This window comes from Talpa occidentalis, unplaced genomic scaffold, assembly GCF_014898055.3.
Source record: "Talpa occidentalis isolate TD23 unplaced genomic scaffold, MPIMG_talOcc4v2.1, whole genome shotgun sequence".
Taxonomy (NCBI): Eukaryota; Metazoa; Chordata; class Mammalia; order Eulipotyphla; family Talpidae; genus Talpa; species Talpa occidentalis.
Genome location: NW_026555331.1, coordinates 121,903,771 through 121,922,017, shown reverse-complemented (window position 1 = coordinate 121,922,017; position 18,247 = coordinate 121,903,771). Strand labels below are relative to the sequence as shown.

Sequence of the window (18,247 nt, the reverse complement as noted above, 5' to 3'; positions counted from 1 at the left end):
CTGCTGAGGGGAGCAGCAGGTGAGACAGGGGAGGTCTGCTACACCATGTGGGTCAGCAACCTGGTCAGGGATCCAACTGGTGCTGCAGTGGCTGCGGACAGCTTCATAGGTTGTTTCTTAAGCCCTTGCGCCACCAGGGAGGCCCAATCTAGTTTCATTCTTTTGCATGTAGCGGTACAGTTTCCCCAACATTATTAATGTCATATTTTAGTAGCCAGTAAAAAAGCACTTATAGGTCTGTCTTTCATCATCACTAATATTTTGTTCATTGCTTTGAACTTGTTTACCTGGTTGATCTTCCTTCAAGCTTCACTTTAAAGTAACTACATAGCAAGTATAAACTCCCTACATGCCAACTGAATTCATAAAAAGTTAATTTGAGGTGAAGCTAACTCTCTGTCACATATCTATTTTACATTCTGCTTACACCTTTGGGCTTTCCCCTGGTGCCTGAATTTAAGCCTCTGCTCCACCTGTTCCCTGTAGAGAGCTGGTTTCAACTAACACTCTCAGCCTTCATTTTTTTCCTTTTGCAAATTTGCCATTGACCTACCCACCTTGACATATCTGAAGGCTAATTGGGCCACCTTCTGAGCTTCATTTTGTGGGTGGGTCATATTACCTCAGAAAAGCTTATCTGTTTGTTTTCTCTTGCCCTAGACCATCATCTGCAAATAGCATAAGCAGCAGCACGTCTTCAAATCATAGTGGCTACACTCCGGAACCCCCTCTGCCCCCCGTTGGAGGTGACCTTGCCAGCCGACTATCAAGTGATGAAGGGGAGATGGACGGAGCCGACGAAGCGGAGAAGTTAGACTGTCAGTTCTCCACCCACCACCCCAGACCTCTCGCGGTAGGCTACCTTCCTGTACCTTGCCTGCATGTTTCTCTCCTGTGCTTTGGGGTATTTACATGATGGTGTCAGACGACATGCTGCCAGGACAGGGTTTTACAAAAAGGCTTATGCTGACGTTGAGTGATTGCCTTCTTAGACACTTACAAATCACAGGAGGAAAGGAAAAGTCTCCCTGCTCATTAGGGTCCTTTAAATACGTAAGTATTCGTGGTCCCCTTGAAACAACAATGCCTAGGAAATGGTGTTTATGGAAGTATACTGGCAAAGTGACCTCCTGGCCTTGCCCTCTGAAAATGGAGCCTTCACTGTTAAAAGCTGGTCTCGCTCACCTGCTTTGGAGACCCTCTGTCTGCGCTGTGTGCCAGGTGCCGGTCCCCTAGATGTCTTCTTTTCTGTTGGATCTGAGTTTAATTGTTATAAGTAAATGGGACCATATGGCCCTAGAACTCTGTGTGTGTGTGTGTGTGTGTGTGTGTAAAGAAGAAGGAAGCATATCATGTCAACATGATTGCTGACTAACAAAAAAGCTATTCTCTTCTTATTCCTTGAAAGAGTTCACTCTTTTCAGAAAGTCATTGAAATCCAGATGGGAAGTATAAGAAGGCATGACCTGGAGACTTGTTTGCCATGCAAACATTTGTGAAGGGAATGTCTGGTGCTACTATCAATCACAGAGTCAAGTGCGGGGGGGCTGGAACCTAGGACCTGGCACCCCGTGACTACTTTGCTCTGGCACCAGCTTGAGCCTAGCAGATTTCCACTATCCCTCGATGTCATGGAGTGCGTGGGTGCAGTGAGTCCTGCATCAAATAGTGTGAGTCCTCCTCCCTTCTACCTGTGTGATGAAGGAAGGTCAAATTCACCTCCTATTGGGCCTCCCCATGGCGCAGCGGTTGAGCGCTGGGTTGCGAAGCTGCCTGCAGCCTCTACAGCGCCAGTTCGATCCCCGGCTGCTCCCCGGCCACTGGAGGAGGGTCCCACATGGCGCGCAGACCTCTCCTGCCGCCCGCTGCTCCCCTCAGCAGTGTACTTCGGTCCTTCTGCCTGCTCTGGCTCTGGTGAATTCTCTCACCCTCCCGCGCTTCTGTCTGTACCCAGTGCTTGTATAAATAAATAAATCTTTAAAAAAAAAAATTCACTTCCTATTTCTGGGCATGGTGGTGACCTATGTCTCACCCACAGCCTAAGATGTCACCCCTTCTCTAGTACAGAAATAGGGACAGTTGAGAATGTCTTTGATTGCCAGTAGTAGAAAACTTTAATTCATACAATGTATGCACTATGGTCATTTAATTATCTCACTTAACAAGAAGCCTCGAAGTAGGTGGTTCCAAACTTGGTTCAGTACCTCCATGATGTGGGGGAAATGAGGAAAAGCCTCCACAATCCTCTGCCTTTCTTCATGGTCTTGATGTGTCTGCCACAGCTCCAGTATCACCCAGGAACATTCTACACAGCATGGAAATGGAATGGATAAACAGAAAGGGGGTCTTCTAAAATGCTATCTTACATCATTTCTTAGGGAAGAAAATCTTCCTATCAACCCCCCCCCAGCTGACTTCCCCTTATATCTACCAGAATTGGATCACGTGCCCACCCCTAGGTCAATCCATAGCAGAGAAGGACGGATTGTAGTGACAGCAATACTTGATCCCAAGGTTCTGGGGAGAGACCTGCCTTCCCTGCTCACTGCTCTCTATCAGATACCAAAACAACATTGTAGTTTTGTTAGCAAAGAAAAGGCAGGGAGAGGTGGGGGTTTGCTGGTAGTTGATGAGATTGACAGGCAGTAGTGTCTGCCACAGTGCCCTGTGAGGCTCTGCAGCTCTGCTGAGGGCATACTACGTAACCCGGAGCAGGTGCCTCTATGCATTAGGCTGAATTGGAGATGTAGGTAGCAAAGGACAAAAAGGTTCCTCCAGCTTCCAGGTCTGCAAGGAAGAAAGGGCTCCACCCAAAGGCCAGTCTTTGAAACACATCAATATGTTGGTCCAAATGACAAGCCAGCTCTGGGCATGGAAGATTTATGCAGCCTTAATGTTTTACTGATTTAAATGAAAGGGACATGGATTTATTTCTTTGCTTTGTCCTTTCTCTCATAGTCAATTGATACATTCAATTATTTTTTGTAATGAAGCCTGGTCAGTGTATGTTGATCAAATGGGATGGAGGAAGAAGAGATGCTGAGACCTGGAACAGCTCCCAGTGCTGCTGGGGACTACCCCCCATAGTGGAGGATTCCCTTTGTATGCTTACTGGTGTGGTTCGTTGACACTTAATATGAAGGTGCATCATCAGGAATAGCAGATTTGGTGGCAAGATTTTAATGCAAAACCCCCAGAACACAAGCAGAAACAAAGGGAAGGTCTTACATTTCCTCCTGAGAACTGTTCCAAAGGCTGGTTCCAGAAAGGTTTGTGGTACGCATGCCAATCCAGCACTGTGTCTGGGATGGAGGCCAGGGAGCTGCTGGGAGCCCTGGGGGAAGGGGGAGACGCTGTATTTGAGTTATAGAGTCACTGGCAGACTCGCCTGAGCTCTAGACCAGCCAAATGTCACCTTCTCAGAGGCCGCTTCCTGCATTTCTGTCTCCTGGCCTTCTGTTTGTCCTGACATCATAATCAAATGATGTCTATTCAGCATCTAACGGCTCATATTTAAACTATGTGTTTTAAATGTGATGGTGTGCTTTAAATATTTTGTGGAGGGCTTTGTCTCTCCCATCCATTCTTTCATCCAAATCCCTACTATCCTCATACTGAGGAGAAAGAAAAGGCACATGGGGTCCCCAGGCTTCAGACCTTTATAATCAAGTCACGCACATGGGTGTTAGGTATAACATAAAGCAGCCACATAGTGATTCCAAGGTGAAATGTAATAAAGTGCATGAGGTGTATCCTGAGAGGTCAAAGTGGCAAAGTTAGTCAGAGATAGGCCATTGGAAATGAGAGTCTTGATAAGGGCTCTGAGGAGGGGAGAATTGAGGAGACAGCAGAAGGAAGGAGGTTCCAGCCAACGGAATAGCATGAGCATATATATGAAGGTAGAAATGTGTTCCAGGTGCTAGTAGGAGGCGGGAGATGAGGTCAGGACCAGGAAGGGAGGGAGTTCAGCCTAGTTGAAAGTAGCTCTGTTGACAACAGGCAGGAAAGGTGTGACCACTTGGCGGAAGACTCAGAACATCAGAACGAGCAGTTTCCATTACAGTGATGAGGAGGAGGGAGCCGCTGAGTTCCTTGAGAAGACGGAGAATAGGATAAGCAGGTGGGGCTGAAAATCATCCCAGGGACCTCCCTGGTGGTGCAAGGTTTTAAGTCTCAGCACTATGAAACTCTCAGCAGCCACTGCAGCATGAGTTCAATCCCTGGCAGGGGAGATAACCCACATGGCACAGCAGACCTCTCCTGTCTCACCCCCTCCTCCCCTCGGCAGTGTATTTAAGTGGATCCGCCTGTTCTGCTCCCCACTCTGTCTCTGGTGGATTCTCTCATCCCCTGCATCTCTGGCCTGTACCCAGTTCTTGTATGCATACATAAATAAATCTTTAAAAAAAAGAAAAGAAAATCATCCCAGCTTTTTTTTTCCCAACCTGAAATGCTGACTGGATCCCAGGTGTAGAGAAGGTGGCCCTCGGTACCACAGAAACTTGAATGTCACTATTGTTGAGTCATAACATGAGGCTCTGTGGAAAATCTAGAGCTCAAAGTGAAGCACCACAGAATTATTTTTGGCTTCGGTGCTATTTGCTTCTTTATTTTGAGTAAAATTGTACCCCTGTGTGTATTTATGCAAATGTTATTTTTCTCTGTATGGTTTATATTAGCTTATTAACCTGTAATCAAAATTAAAATGTTTTTTTCCTCACAGTTTTGCTCATTCGGGAGTCGCCTCATGGGACGAGGGTACTATGTGTTTGATAGAAGATGGGATCGTTTTCGATTCGCACTAAACTCCATGGTAGAAAAACACTTGAATTCACAGATGTGGAAGTAAGTGAACACTTTTTGTGCAGTATCAGATCAGAGCTGCCCTACAGCTATCTGAACCCCAGCTTTCTAAATGAATGTCAGCAGCCGGCTTCTCACAGACCAAAGTTACTCTGAAGTCAGGATTCATGATTAATTCTTAAATGTGAGCTCTTCTTAATGTTCTGCCTACAGTTTTTCAAAAACGCAGATGATGTGTTCGGTATGCATTGTCTTCTTTGAAATTGTTTCCATGTTGATAATCTTCTAAACTAAATGAAAAGGGTAGTAGCTAAAGTCTTGTTTATTTCACAGTCTTAGAAGGTCTTTTTGCTACAACTAAGAACATCTAAGGATGTTAAGAATATGCTTCTGTCTGTATATGCTAAATATCAATTCTAAAAATTTCTTAATGGTTATGGACTAATTTCTAATTGTTGAATATCCTGTGGGGAAAGATGTACAGCAACCAATAGGGCAGATCCTGAGCGATGCTGTGAAGTTGGTTAAGCTTGTCTTTGGCCCTTCCCACCTCCCTAGAACTCTCTCCTCCCCTGCTCACACCTCTCCCTACCCCAGCTGTGTTCCATTTCTCTAAGGTCCCTGTATTCTCCGACTCCCCCCAATGTATTTACGTTTTAATAGGAGACTTATGAAAAAACGAAAGAAACTTTCTAGACTTGGGAAAATACTCCTGTGAAGGAACGACAGGCCTAGGCCCTCTCAAATCACAGCACTTGATAACATAAGGCCTGCCTGCTGGGCATCCTCATCCCCTCACTCTCACAAAGGTGAGCTTATAAGATATTGTGTTCCCTTAGAATATGGAATCCCTCAGGTCTGGGCCCAGATGATTCACAAAGGCCAACGCTAAAACCCTCACTCTGCCCCGTGAAGCCAGGAAAAGGCAAGAAAGACATTTCTGAGAAATGGAAGGGTTCTGGGGGTAAAGGTGGGAACAGCATTCAAAACTTGCCCCTATCCCTGGCTTCCTCCTCTCTCCCTGGCAGCAATGGCACCTCAGTCCCTTTTCGTCATGATGCACAAAGAGCTTTGACGTCTGTACCTGTAGAAATAAGCCCCATTGTGTCTGCATTAAACTCCCATAGCAGACCAAATCCTCAATGTTGACAATGTAATGTAGGAAAGGGCCACAAGAGAAGCTTATCATTTCTTCCCATTTAAGCGACTGCCCAGTGTGTCTAAAAGGCACCCTTGATGCTACCAGTGTCCATTCAAACAGCAACAATTTGGTGCTGCATGTGGGGTGACCGTGTTCTCAATTACTGGGTTGTTCATCCTCTGCACTTGTTCCCCCAAGATGGCAGCCAGCCCTGGTGATTCTCGCAGCTCTTTGAGCTCCTGTGTTGTGGAAGTGTAACTCCTGGACACGTGGAAGGAATGTGTTGATCTGTATTTCGCTACCTGGTGTCCTGTCAGCTCAAGCTCCATATTCCTTTCCTCCTCAGGCACAGAAACCCGAGTCACAGGGCATCAGGTCCCTCCCCCCTTTTCAGGACTTGCCTAACCAATCTGCTGTCACTGAGCAACATTGGGGCTGCCTGGGTGTCAACTCTGGAGAGCGTAGCACCCCGCTGCCCTCTCAACCTCGCTGCCCAAACCCCAGGCCCCGACGGGCCCGAACCTGGAGGGATGGCAGCCGATGGGGGCGTGGAAGACATTAGGAAGAAAAGGAACGGCCAAGACTCTTTTTTCTTTAACAAGCATTTAACTCTGCATCAGGAGACGCCAACACAGTATTCTCTTTCAGCCAGGTCAGCATCTGGATCTCCATGCCAGCTGGCAGGGGAGGATGGGCACTGTCAGTAATTTATTTGCATCTGTGGGCTTTTGTGCGGGACTTCCCTAGACCAGCGTGCAAAGCTGGAATCCGCTGCCATTTGGCACCTAGAAAAACACAGTCTGTTTAGCATGGGGAGAAGGGACTCCCGGGGACCGCGAGCTGCCACTTGCCACTTGCCCTGTTTCTCCCTTGCCCTGTCTCCCCTCCTGCCCTTGTTATCCTGTGATTAGTGGGGAGAGGAAAAAAGGGGTAAAAATTATGCTGAGGAATATTACCTATCCCAGTCCTGCGTGGCAGCCAGGTAAGATTAAGGACTCCAGCTCTGCTTGTCAGCACCGTTGAAACATAAATTTATACTATTTAATGGGAAAATTACAAATCAGGACATTCAGAGCAGCCATGGTGGTTGATTGGGGTCTTCTCTAAATGAGCCAGGTGGTATTTGTAAATAACTTTATTACAAGTAACTGCCAAACCTCTGCCCACATGTATTTCTACCCACACTTAGCTGGTAAGAAATCCAAGTCAAGGAAAGATTGAGGGGGGCTGCCTGTAGTAGCACAGCCAGGCAACAGAGGCAGCAGGCACAGCGTGCTGACCCTGCACACTCAGGGCATCTTTCCTGGCACTGTAGGAAGGAGTGTGCACTGCCAGACACTTCTAAGGGAGTGTTTCGACCTCTCCAGACCGATTATATGGGAGTCCTTGCCCAGCATGCACAGTCCCGGACAATATGGTTTTGTTGCTGCTGAGAATTCACCTGCTCACCCATTCATTCATTCGTTCATTCATTCATTCATTGCAACAGATACTAATGGGGCACTTGTTTGGTGCTGACAGGATCTGTTACATTCTTTAGGCTTGAGAGAAAGTTAATGTTCAAACACCATCATGGCCACCGTGGCTTTGGCAGTTTTCTCTTGTATTTAATGTCCTACTTGGTCTGATCATTTTAAGGACACTGTGCTTCTGTATCCAAAGATTCCTCTGGATTCCACTCCAAAAAATGGAAGCCATGAGTTCCTCAAATTGCAGGCATAAAACTGAATCTGCAGAGAGAATCACACTAGAAGAGGCATTTCCTTCTCAGTGGGGCCCCATTCCAGAGTTGCCTGCTCCCTAATCCTGAGGCCTGAGAGGTAGTCTCCAGGGGTGAGAAGGGACTGTGAGGCCCCATCTTCTTCCCCCAGGCCTCCCAGGTTGCAGGTCCCAGGCCTTCTGACTTCAAAAGCTGCTTTCAAAGGAGAGCTAGTACCCAGGTGCTGGGAAGCCCCAGCTACAGGGAAAGCAGGGAGGGGAGTGAGGTAAGAAATAGGAAAGAGTATGAAAATGTTCACCTGGCTCCTGAGGTCAGTGTCCTCTCCTGCAAAATCAGAAACACATGGTGACCCCAGGCTCTGTGCACCAGACTAGCAATAATATTGCCCCCACCACAGTTAGAAGTGGGAGCTGTTTGCAGCACAAGTCAGAAGACAGAATTTGCAGGGAGGCCCCAAGAGGTCCAGACCCACTGTCTGGAGCTGACTGGGTCTCCTCAGTGCAGGAAGCAGGGAGTTTGCTCCCACACATCCTCCAGAAAGACTGCCCGCCATGTGCTTTCCTGTGCCATGTCCTGCATCTATGTTTGCAACCAACTGTAAATCCCTGCACTCACATCCCTTCCTAATACAGGCACAGGAAGACCTGTTGAAAGGCAAACATGCCCCAGTTACTGCTCCTCTGAGAGAGCTGAGAGATGGGGGAAGGTCAATAGGGAAAAAATTCGGTCTTGGGGCTAGGCAGTGACATCATTTCCCAAGTCCCAGCCCTTCATTGCCTGCCCCCTTCGGGCAGGAGGCAGCAGGAGCCAGCAGGCAGGAACTATCAAGGAGATGCTTCTCTACAGAGAAACCAGGGCTGCAGACAGCCAAAGCAGGAGGAGGCTGGCCTGCGAGGAGTGCTTCCCAGACCGCCTCCAGCCAGGAGCAGGGCAGGCCAGCCGGGGGCAGGAGGGCTGGGAAGCCCTGAGAGGTGGGGGACACTTTGACTCACCTGTGCAGGTGGCCAAGTCCTATCCTCACTCTTCTTCAAGCCAGGATCTAAACGTGAAATAGCCACTTCTCATTAGAAGCCACATTCATCACTGGCCCCCAAAAGAAGGGGAATACTGTTGGGGAAATTTATATTCTCAATAACATTTGCCTTTTATTCATGAACCCAAATCCGCCATTATCCAGTAGCCAAGCATGAAGAAAAGGATCTGAAAACCTGAAAAGGATTAAAAATAGGTTGCTGGATGTTGCAATGGGGGAAACCACAGGGAAGGGCCATAATTCAGATTTTGCCATCCTTCAAGGCTTCATTCTCCATAGTCTGGTTCTACTGGGGTTTCCTCTGTCGCCCTGATGCTCACACTTAATCAAGCTCCGGAGCAACGCCAGGCCTGTTTCTCACTGTTTCTCTTTCACTCTTCTCTCATGTTTAGGAAGATCCCTCCTGCGGCAGATAGCCCCATGCCCTCGCCAGCAGCCCACATCACCACCCCCGTTCCGGCATCCGTTTTACAGCCTTTCAGCAACCCCAGTGCTGTGTATCTTCCTTCAGCTCCCATCAGCTCGAGACTCACCTCTTCTTACATAATGACATCAGCCATGCTCTCAAACGCAGCTTTTGTGACATCGCCGGACGCGAGCGCCCTCATGTCACACACCACAGCTTTCCCTCATGTGGCTGCAACCCTCAGCATCATGGACTCAACTTTCAAGGCCCCATCCGCCGTGTCCCCGATACCAGCCGTCATCCCTTCCCCATCCCACAAGCCATCCAAAACCAAAACCAGCAAATCCTCAAAAGTCAAAGACCTGTCCGCCCGTAGCGACGAGTGTCCAAGTAACAAAAAGAGGAAGCCACAGTCTTCGACTTCCTCCTCCTCCTCATTATCCTTGCAGACATCCCTCTCGTCTCCATTATCAGGTCCCCACAAAAAGAACTGTGTCTTGAATGCCAGTTCAGCTTTGAACTCCTATCAGGGGGCCCCTCCCTATAACAGTCTCTCTGTGCACAACTCAAACAATGGGGTGAGCCCACTCAGTGCCAAACTGGAGCCCTCAGGACGGACCTCGCTGCCCGGCGGCCCCGCGGACTTAGTGAGACACGTGGGCTCGGTGGGCGGCAGCGACCCCTGTCCCCTCTCTGTGCCATCCCTTGCAGGGGACCTCTCTCTGGCCTCACACAATGCCGTGTCATCTCTGCCCCTCTCTTTTGACAAATCAGAAGGAAAAAAGCGTAAGAACTCGAGTTCTAGTAGCAAAGCCTGTAAAATCACTAAAATGCCTGGTATGAATAGCGTTCACAAAAAGAACCCGCCCAGCCTTCTCGCACCGGTGCCCGATCCCGTTAACAGCACCTCCTCTCGGCAGGTAAGGGACCCATCCTTCTAGGGGCCTCCTGGCACTGCCTTCATCGGCTCTGGGGTGGGTGGGCAGGGGAAGCTGGGCAGCAGCCTCCTGCTTAGCCAGGTGGCTCAGAGAGGTAATGCTAACTTTTCTCCTTTTCTCATTTTCCCTGTAGGCAGTTTTTTCTCTCTGCTCTGAGAGCAGTTTATTTAACAAATGCTTTGTACAGTATTTTTTGCTATGCACCAGGTGCTGCGCTTAGCACTTCACAAATATTACCTCATTTAATCCTCACAACAACCCAGTGCATTTGGTACCATGGTTATCAGCACTTCCGGTGAGGTGGGGAAACTGAGGCACAGAACAATTCCTGAATTCCCCAGTCTACTTCTGTCTTATTTCTTGAGGTTCTGAGGCCACTTTCATGAAGATCTGTCACTAAGCAGTTTGAACTGATCTGTTGCCATCCCCTTAGGAAGAGCCCAAGACCCAGGCAGATTAAGTGGGACCAGGGCCCCACCTGGGGGATGGTGGCTTGTGCTTCTGGCTCCCAAGTGACTGTTCTCACTTTACCAGGCTGCCTCAACCCCCACTTTGCCCTAATATAATTCTTTTCTTCTTAAATGAATTTGCACCTCACACCAACTGGTACAGAGGTGTGGGTTGCATTGTGCAAACAGGAGGTGTATATTGTGAGGAAAGCTGGGAAAATGGGGAGTGCGCCATGAAAAATTCGTGTTTCTTTTCCTTGATCTCTATTCTCATCCTCAAGTCTAGTCTGTCTCCTCAACCTGGAGAAGCTACCAGGCACCATTGTCACAGGGCATAGATGGGCGAGCAGAGGTGGAGAGGGCGGCCTGGGGTTCTCTGGGAGCTGTCCCACAGGAGGGCCGAGTGCGCAGCCTGCCCAACAGCCTTACTCCCACCGATGCAGCCTACACAATCCGGAGCAGCAGCTCCAGGTTTGCAACCTCAGAATTCAGTGGGCTGGACCCTAAACCCAGTTCTATCTGGTGATGACGGCTTTGGGGAGATGACAGGCAGCTGTTAAAGAAGTGTCTTGGGTCATCCTTTACGTGAGGCTGATTAAAACCTTACAAAGAGAACATCTTAAGGGGGATTCAGAAATCACAGGTAGACACCCAAGAAACAGCAAATTTGGATCTCCAGGGCCAGGTAAGCTGAAGACAGAGGCAAATGTGAAAGAGGGAGAGACATAGCACCTCTCACTAGAGCCTCAGCCATTCATGCATTTGGAGTTGTGGCATATGTGCCACCATTTTGACTTCCCAGCCCTTTGGGTGCGGGGGAGGGCTAGCACCCACAGGGCCTTTCCCCTGAGATTAAATTGCTAGGCAGTTCCACCTCTGGGTCTCAGGAAGTAGGGCAGAGCCAGGGCTTCCAAAACCTGAATGTACCAAAGAATCACCTGGGAGTGTTGTTAGAATGCAGATTATGTACCAGCAGGTTGAGGATGGGGCCTGAGCACCTGCATTTCTAACAGGCTACCAGCACTGCAGCCACAGTGGTTTTCAGGCCCTACATCCTGAGCAGCAAGGCTATATAGTGTTGCCCATTTTAGATAAAGTTCTAACAACTAACACTTAGGGCATAGACTTTATGCCAAGTTGCCATATATTAACTCATTTGATCATTACCTGTTATTACCCCCATTTTACAAATGAATAATCCAAAGCACAGGAAGGTTAAGCATTGTGCCCAAAGTCACATAGCAAGTCAAGAGCAGGACTGGGATTTTTAACTCAGGCAATTTGGCTCTGAAGTCTGGGCTCTTAGCCTCCAAGCCTCCATGTTAATGTGCCTCTGTATTGAGTTGATGGAACTCTGGATCCTTTTGTCTATGGACCAAATGAATGAAATGCTTATTAAACATGATGAATCAGCCAAAACCAGTAAAAGGAACAGACAAGTGTCTAGACAGGCCTCATGAGGAGGGGAATTAAAAAAGCAGATGAGTTGAACAACTACCGTGGGTCTGGTCAGTTTTGATTCTCCAATGTAAGTAATAACTGGATGTGTGTCACCAGGCCATTAAGAAAAGCCTTGTCCAGGGTCACCACCTGTTACTTCTAAGTATTAAGGAAAGGCTTTGGAGTCTGTTGTTAGGAGATTGGTGTGGCATGCGGTTGAGAAATCCAAGGTGAACATGTGCTTTGGGGATAAATTGGGGATCTGTTTAATTATATCTGGCAGGTGTAAGGCCAGAATTTGCCTCAGGAGGATTGAATTTAATAAAAAACAAGACTGAGGTAAGGCAAAGGTCTGTGCAAAGTCAAGCTAACATAGAGGACTAGCTCTGTATAGGCCCCAAAACAGGAGCTGATTTGGGGAAGGGTACTCACTTGAGGACCCAGCACACCGTGTACCCAGGACAGTCACAGAAGGAAGGAGGGACTTCACAGCCACACCACATGCTCCACTGTAGCCACTGGGCTAGGATCTGGCTCCCCCTTGAAGAGGAAGCTCAGCGCCACCTTGCTATTTATCTGAAGAACAGAAAGGTTGCACTCATCTCCTGGCCCAGAAAACTGACCCAGAAAAAGTCTCAAGCTTCTGTCCCCTGCCTGGTTCAAAGGAGTGTGAGCTGAAAACAATGGAGTCTGGGATGAGATCTCAGATAGATGAGTTTGTGTAACCCTTTGGACACAGGTGGAAGAACTAGGCCTCTGCCGAATTAAATACTCCCAGGAAGGGCCAGGCCTCTGGCCTGATGCCTTCTTCCTCACCCTTGAAACTTGCAGTCTGTACATCTGAGAAGGAAAATTAAGAGTTCCCCAGCACTCCCTGAAGTGTTTCATTTTCTCTGCCATTTAAGATGAAATCACCAGTTCCAGTTAAGAGAATGAGCACATTATTGGGTAGCCCTGCTCCTTTCCCTTAGGGATTGTGGTATCGGTGGGTTTTCCCAACTGGTTCATGTATCTGAGTAGGGCTTCACTGGTGTCTTTCAGGTTGGGAAAAATAGCAGCCTAGTTTTGTCACAATCCAGTCCTTCAAGTATATCCAGCCCAGGACACAGCCGACAGGTAAGTTACTGGGGGGCCAAGTATATAGGCTATCAGTAGGGCATAAAGAATGGGCATTGGGTCAGACCCCGGCTCAGATCGCACTCCACTCAAGAGGATGGCGATGTGGCTCCCAAAGCCTTCTAGCTGTGCCCTTGAGCAAGTTACTGAAAACTTCTCTGTGCTTCAGTTTCCTCACTTACAAGATGGAGATCATAATGATCCCTGCCTCATAAGGCTTTTGTGAGGATTAAATTAATGTGATTACATAAAACCTCTAGAAAATGCTGGCACATAACAAACACACGTACAACTATTATCATCATTACTGGGGAGATTACTTCTGAGTCTCACCTTTCTCATCTGCTCCATGGCAAAATCGATGCCTACCTTCTAAGGTTATTGTGAAAATTAAATAAGATGTTGACTGCAGGGTTTTGCCCACGGCAGGTATCAGTGTCTCTCAAAGGCATTCAGGATGTGGATTCCTAGCCGGAATGTCAAGCGCAAACGTAGGAGTTTCTATAACCTTGAGGTGTGAGCATAGTCCATGTGTAAATGACTTTCTTCACTGGAGCGTGAGCATGGCCTGGGGGAGGCCGGGAAGGTGAGGGGTGTGGCTCTGCATGTTATAGATGATTGGGAAGATACAGGTGATTGGGAAACAGTTTTGTACCCATAGATCATGAAGAGTCTCTCACCATTTTGAGTCACCATGGCCCTTTTTGTGCTTGAGCACCTGCAGCCCATCCTCTGTGCTGGAAGGTAGGGTTGAGGGTTTCTGGCAGCCTCCAGCACAGGTTGTTGAGCACACCTGGAAACTGCTTTCACCGGTGTGTCTGCCCATACCTCCTGGCACACCTTCTGGGAACCCAGAATGCTGGGTCAGCCTTAACAAATGTGATCAGGGGCCTCCCCGGTGGTGCAGCGGTTGAGCGCTGGGTTGCGAAGCTGCCCGCGGCCTCTGCAGCACCGGTTCTATCCCCAGCTGCTCCCCGGCCACCGGAGGAGGGTCCCACATGGCGCGCAGACCTCTCCTGCCGCCCGCTGCTCCCCTCAGCAGTGTACTTCAGTCCTTCTGCCTGCTCTGCTCCCCCCTCTGGCTCTGGTGAATTCTCTCACCCTCCCGTGCTTCTGACTATACCCAGTGCATGTATAAACAAAAACAAACAAACAAATAAATAAATAAAACATGCGTCTATAAAAGAAAGAAAAAAAAAACTTAAAAAAAACAAAAAACAAATGTGATCATAGTGGCAATGGTGACCACTTGTGGAGGCTAAGGAATTTGAACCTAAAACCCCTCTCTGCAAAGCCTCTGTTCTTAACACTGTACCTCTTCCTTACATAATTTACCGTACTGCCTATACATTAAGTAGGAGAAGGTAGACTAACGGGGGGCAAAAAAAAAGGGAAGACAGGTCAATTATTCCGTTCCTCTCTCCTGGAAAGCATCCCTGTGAATGTCCATGGATTTGTCCCTGTATTTTCCTCTACAGTAGGATCTTTGTAGCTCCCTTACATTTAGCCTTTATATTCATCACTTGATTTTCTCGTCACAACTGCCCTTTTTACTTTTTCTTTTCTGGATTTGCTTTATTGCATTAGAAAATTCTTATTGAAGTAACACTGCATTACAACATAGTTTCAGGTGTACATTTTTGAAAATATGTTTATACACTACATTCATTCCCAGTGAAGTCCCATCTACCCTTCACCGTAAAGTTATTGTTTTTGTCCCAATTTACTCACCTCTGTTCCCCCTTCGTTTTTAGTCTTACAGTCCATCACTTCTCGGCCTTTTGGCTAAGATCAAATTTAGTCTTACAGTCCAAAAGTTTGTTTTTGTTTCATTTCATTCATCTGTTTGTCTTCTCAATATACCATATATGAGTGAAATCATGTATGTTTGTCTTTCTCTGCCTGGCTTATTTTTCTGAGTTTAATTCCCTTTAGGCCCATCCTTGTTGCAAGTAGCAAGATTTCATCTTTTTTAATAGCTGAATAGTATTCCACTGTGTGCTTCTGCCACAGCTTCTTTGCCCATTCATCCCTCAGTGGGTACTCGGGTTGCTTCCAGTTCTTAGCTGTTTAAATAATACAGCAGCCCTTTTCCAAATGCAGGAGGTGGGATGGTATCTTTTTTATTTCAGGCATACCTCAGAGATATTGCGATTCAGGACCAGTCCACACAGTAAAGTGAATGTCACAATGTGAGTGACACGAATTCTTTGCTTTCCCATTGCCTATGACAGTGATGTTTACACTCTGCTGTAGTTGATTAAATGTACCGTAGCATTATATCTTTTTAAAAAGCAATGTGCCTATCTTAATTAATAGTTTATTGCTAAAAAATGCTAACCATCTGAACTGTTGGAAAAATAGTGCCCAAAATTTGTTCGAGTCAGGATTGCCACAAACTGCTTTTTCTTCTTAAAGCACAATAAGTAAAGCGTAAGAAACTGACATGTGCCTGGGTAGGTGAGAAGCCAGGGCTCTGTCCTTGAGTTCTCCCGAGTAATACCAAATACATGGTTTTGAAACAAACTTTTCTCTTTTTTTCCTAGAAGACCACAAACAGAACGGGCAGGATAAGGACTCTTCCATAACAAGACTACGAAGCCACTTCCAAATCAGTTCCTGGCCACGCGGTGCCACCCCAGGAAGAGGAGGGAGGGGACTGGGCAGTGGGGAGAGTTTATTTCCGATGCCCTGCCTGTGGCTCTGGCCTTTCTTCTTTTTTTTTATTGACCAATTTTTAGTTTTGAAGAAAAAGATAAAAGCAAAAGAACGTGAATTTGAGATTTACAGAAAACAATACCAGTGTTTTGTTTCCATTGTCTTTCATTTACCACGTGTATACATTCTTCCAAGTTTGGGGTCACTCGTAGCCGCTGAGGCTGCTACTGCACCATCATTTTTGCTCCAGCCACAAGAGCAGACATTGCAGAATGTCCGTTCCTTGTTAGTATCATCTAAAATGCTTGAACTGCAGCACACACAGTGCTCCTTTCCCTGTCCCCTCCCACCTGCCCCTTCCACCTCCTACCTGCCACTTCCTGGGTGTCCACTGGCCATCAGAAGGAGCTAGCTCGCTCAAATTCCCCTCTGGACAACATTTGGGGGGGAGGGGACTTGGCTGGAGAGGTGCCCATGTTTGGAGAGTAAGAGCAGAGAGTTGGAGGGTCACCTAAGTGTCCTCAACAAGTTTCTAGAACCCACCGCCATGTCTGGAGCCAGATACTACAGGCAAAATTGAGAGCAGCCATTTAATGACGTAGCTTACCCAATAGGTTTGGCTGTGCAAGCTTAAACCGGGTTATACTGCGTCAGGGACAGAGACTGGAATGGCCTTAGAGGTAACACAAAGCTGGGCAGAGGGTAGGGGAAGATGTTCCTCAAAAAACAGTGGGAATTGAGTGACTGTGGTAATCTGAGTTAGGGATCCAGGCTCTAAAATCACTTTGAGGGTTCAAGGACCCTGATCTGGGTGCGCCAGAAAGGGAGGAATCCTAGGGGAAAGGGCACTAGAGGAGAAAGCTTCCATGGAGGGTTAAGTGTCAACCCCTTGGTGAGGATAAATGCTAGCTCTGCCCACCCACCTCTGTCCCCAGCATGCCTGTAGGTCAGCTTGTGCTAGATATCTGTGGCCCCAGCTCAGATACGGCTGCCCCAGAAAGGGGTGGGAAAGGTGAACTATCGCTTGGAAGAGATACAAGGCCTACCACTATGAAACAGTTCACACTGGAGTTTTGAAAGAAACAGCAATACCATAAGCTCTAATAGGGAGTCATTCAGGAAAGGGAGTCACAGTACAAAATAGGTTTTCTATGCTCTTCATCGTGTAACTACGTGCGAGATGATGGCATACATAGGGAGGCTTCCTCCATGCCTACATCAGAAGTGAATGCCAGTTTTGCCGCTGGGCACAAAGGCTCATCCCCCACCCCCACCCCCATCCAACCTTTCCTTTTCTTCCCCATCCCCCAACCCAAAGATCAGACTACTGTTAAGTTTCACCACAGGATTTGGTTTCGCAAAGACGGGAGGCAGACGGAGTGATTTTCATCAATGAAATTGCACTGACAGTGTTTCTTATAAGATTACTAAAATTTTTAATATAAAATGAAGATTTTTTTAAAAAATCAGGAGTTGATATTAGGTACCAAGACATTATAGTTCAGATGATTTCATTTTTATTTCTACAGTGTTAAAAGTGCACTTATATGCTGGTTTATTTACGTCTTGGAGAAAAAGAGACTGCAAATTGAAGGGAAGATTGTTCCTTTTTCTTTTATAAAAAAAAAAAAAAGGTTAAGGCAGATTTTAAGACTTATAAATGTCTAAGAACTTATAAACAAGGTTAGACCCTTTGGAAAAAATTTAGAAGATATTCTAAAAGTAAATTTTTATAGTGTTAATTTTGTAATAATTTATGTTTTACTATATTACAGAGCTAACTGACCAGAATAGTTTCAGAAACAATATGAAACTTAGGAAAGTTTAAGCAATGTTTATATTTTTAAAATGTTCTTTGAATTATGTTTTTATTGTACATTTCTTCAGACTGAAAAGTATGTACATATCTTTGTTATTTTTGCACAATTTTTGTCTCGTTTGGTTATAGAAGTCTTGTTTTTTTATAATTTATTTTGAGTTGTAAAACTTGCAGAAGTAAAAACAAAAATATCTCAGCAACAAAATAACCCTCTGATTTATAAACTCTTAAATTCAAAGAGGGAAAATAAAGGTTGAGAGATTAAGTGGCTGCTTCTGAGAAATAATGTCTCGACAGGGACTAAAGGAGCAATTCAGTAAGTTTAAACATTTTAGCTCTCGACATTTTGAATTGCAAGCTGGAATAAAGAGGCTCCCCACCGAATGCTGCTTACTATATGAAAGACTGGCTCTGACCAAGGTGAAGACATTTCTGGAAAACTGGGCAAAAAGGGAAAACCCACGGTGTTCCTTTCTTCACAGTCAACCACAGGTTTACTTGCTAATGATGTATTAAAAACTCACAGCTTGAAAAATGGAATGCAAATAAAAGGTTTTCTTTGGGTTTGTTGTAATGGAGTTCAACTGGACCAGCCTAGAAAGCATTATGAAGGTGATATCCTCTGGGTACTTCTGTTCTGCACACCCCCCTAAGCCCTTTCTCCCGCCCCTTGACTGCACACACCTCCATTTGCCTGAAGATCTCGTGACCTGTCGCCAGCCAC

The 18,247-nt window shown here is 46.7% G+C and overlaps 1 protein-coding gene and 2 long non-coding RNA genes across 18 annotated transcripts in view; 1 reads left to right on the top strand and 2 right to left on the bottom strand.

Moving 5' to 3' along the window:
• ATXN7L1 (ataxin 7 like 1) overlaps positions 1 to 17,342 on the top strand; it is a 235,310-nt gene extending 217,968 nt beyond the window's left edge. For 7 of the 16 annotated variants that reach the window (XM_054692544.1, XM_054692546.1, XM_054692545.1 and 4 more), the window contains 6 exons: positions 661 to 853; positions 4,724 to 4,845; positions 6,291 to 6,596; positions 9,090 to 10,023; positions 12,972 to 13,046; positions 15,179 to 15,356. In XM_054692544.1, the coding sequence (XP_054548519.1) occupies positions 661 to 853; positions 4,724 to 4,845; positions 6,291 to 6,596; positions 9,090 to 10,023; positions 12,972 to 13,046; positions 15,179 to 15,223 (1,675 nt within the window). In that variant the 3' untranslated portion in view covers positions 15,224 to 15,356. Of the gene's footprint in view, positions 1 to 660; positions 854 to 4,723; positions 4,846 to 6,290; positions 6,597 to 9,089; positions 10,024 to 12,971; positions 13,047 to 13,475; positions 13,561 to 15,178; positions 15,358 to 15,592 lie in introns of those variants that run through there. The other 9 variants (XM_054692540.1, XM_054692539.1, XM_054692541.1 and 6 more) reach the window with 9 other exon arrangements.
• LOC129145337 (uncharacterized) lies at positions 2,105 to 4,484 on the bottom strand. The gene is made up of 3 exons (XR_008550813.1): positions 4,446 to 4,484; positions 3,229 to 3,334; positions 2,105 to 2,305 (listed from the first exon to the last, which is right to left on the bottom strand). It is a non-coding gene; the product is annotated as an uncharacterized LOC129145337 (long non-coding RNA).
• On the bottom strand, positions 6,549 to 9,287 carry LOC119245205 (uncharacterized). Its single transcript, XR_005125211.1, has 4 exons — positions 8,657 to 9,287; positions 7,963 to 7,988; positions 6,901 to 6,981; positions 6,549 to 6,729 (listed from the first exon to the last, which is right to left on the bottom strand). It is a non-coding gene; the product is annotated as an uncharacterized LOC119245205 (long non-coding RNA).
• Positions 17,343 to 18,247: the final 905 nt, after the last annotated feature.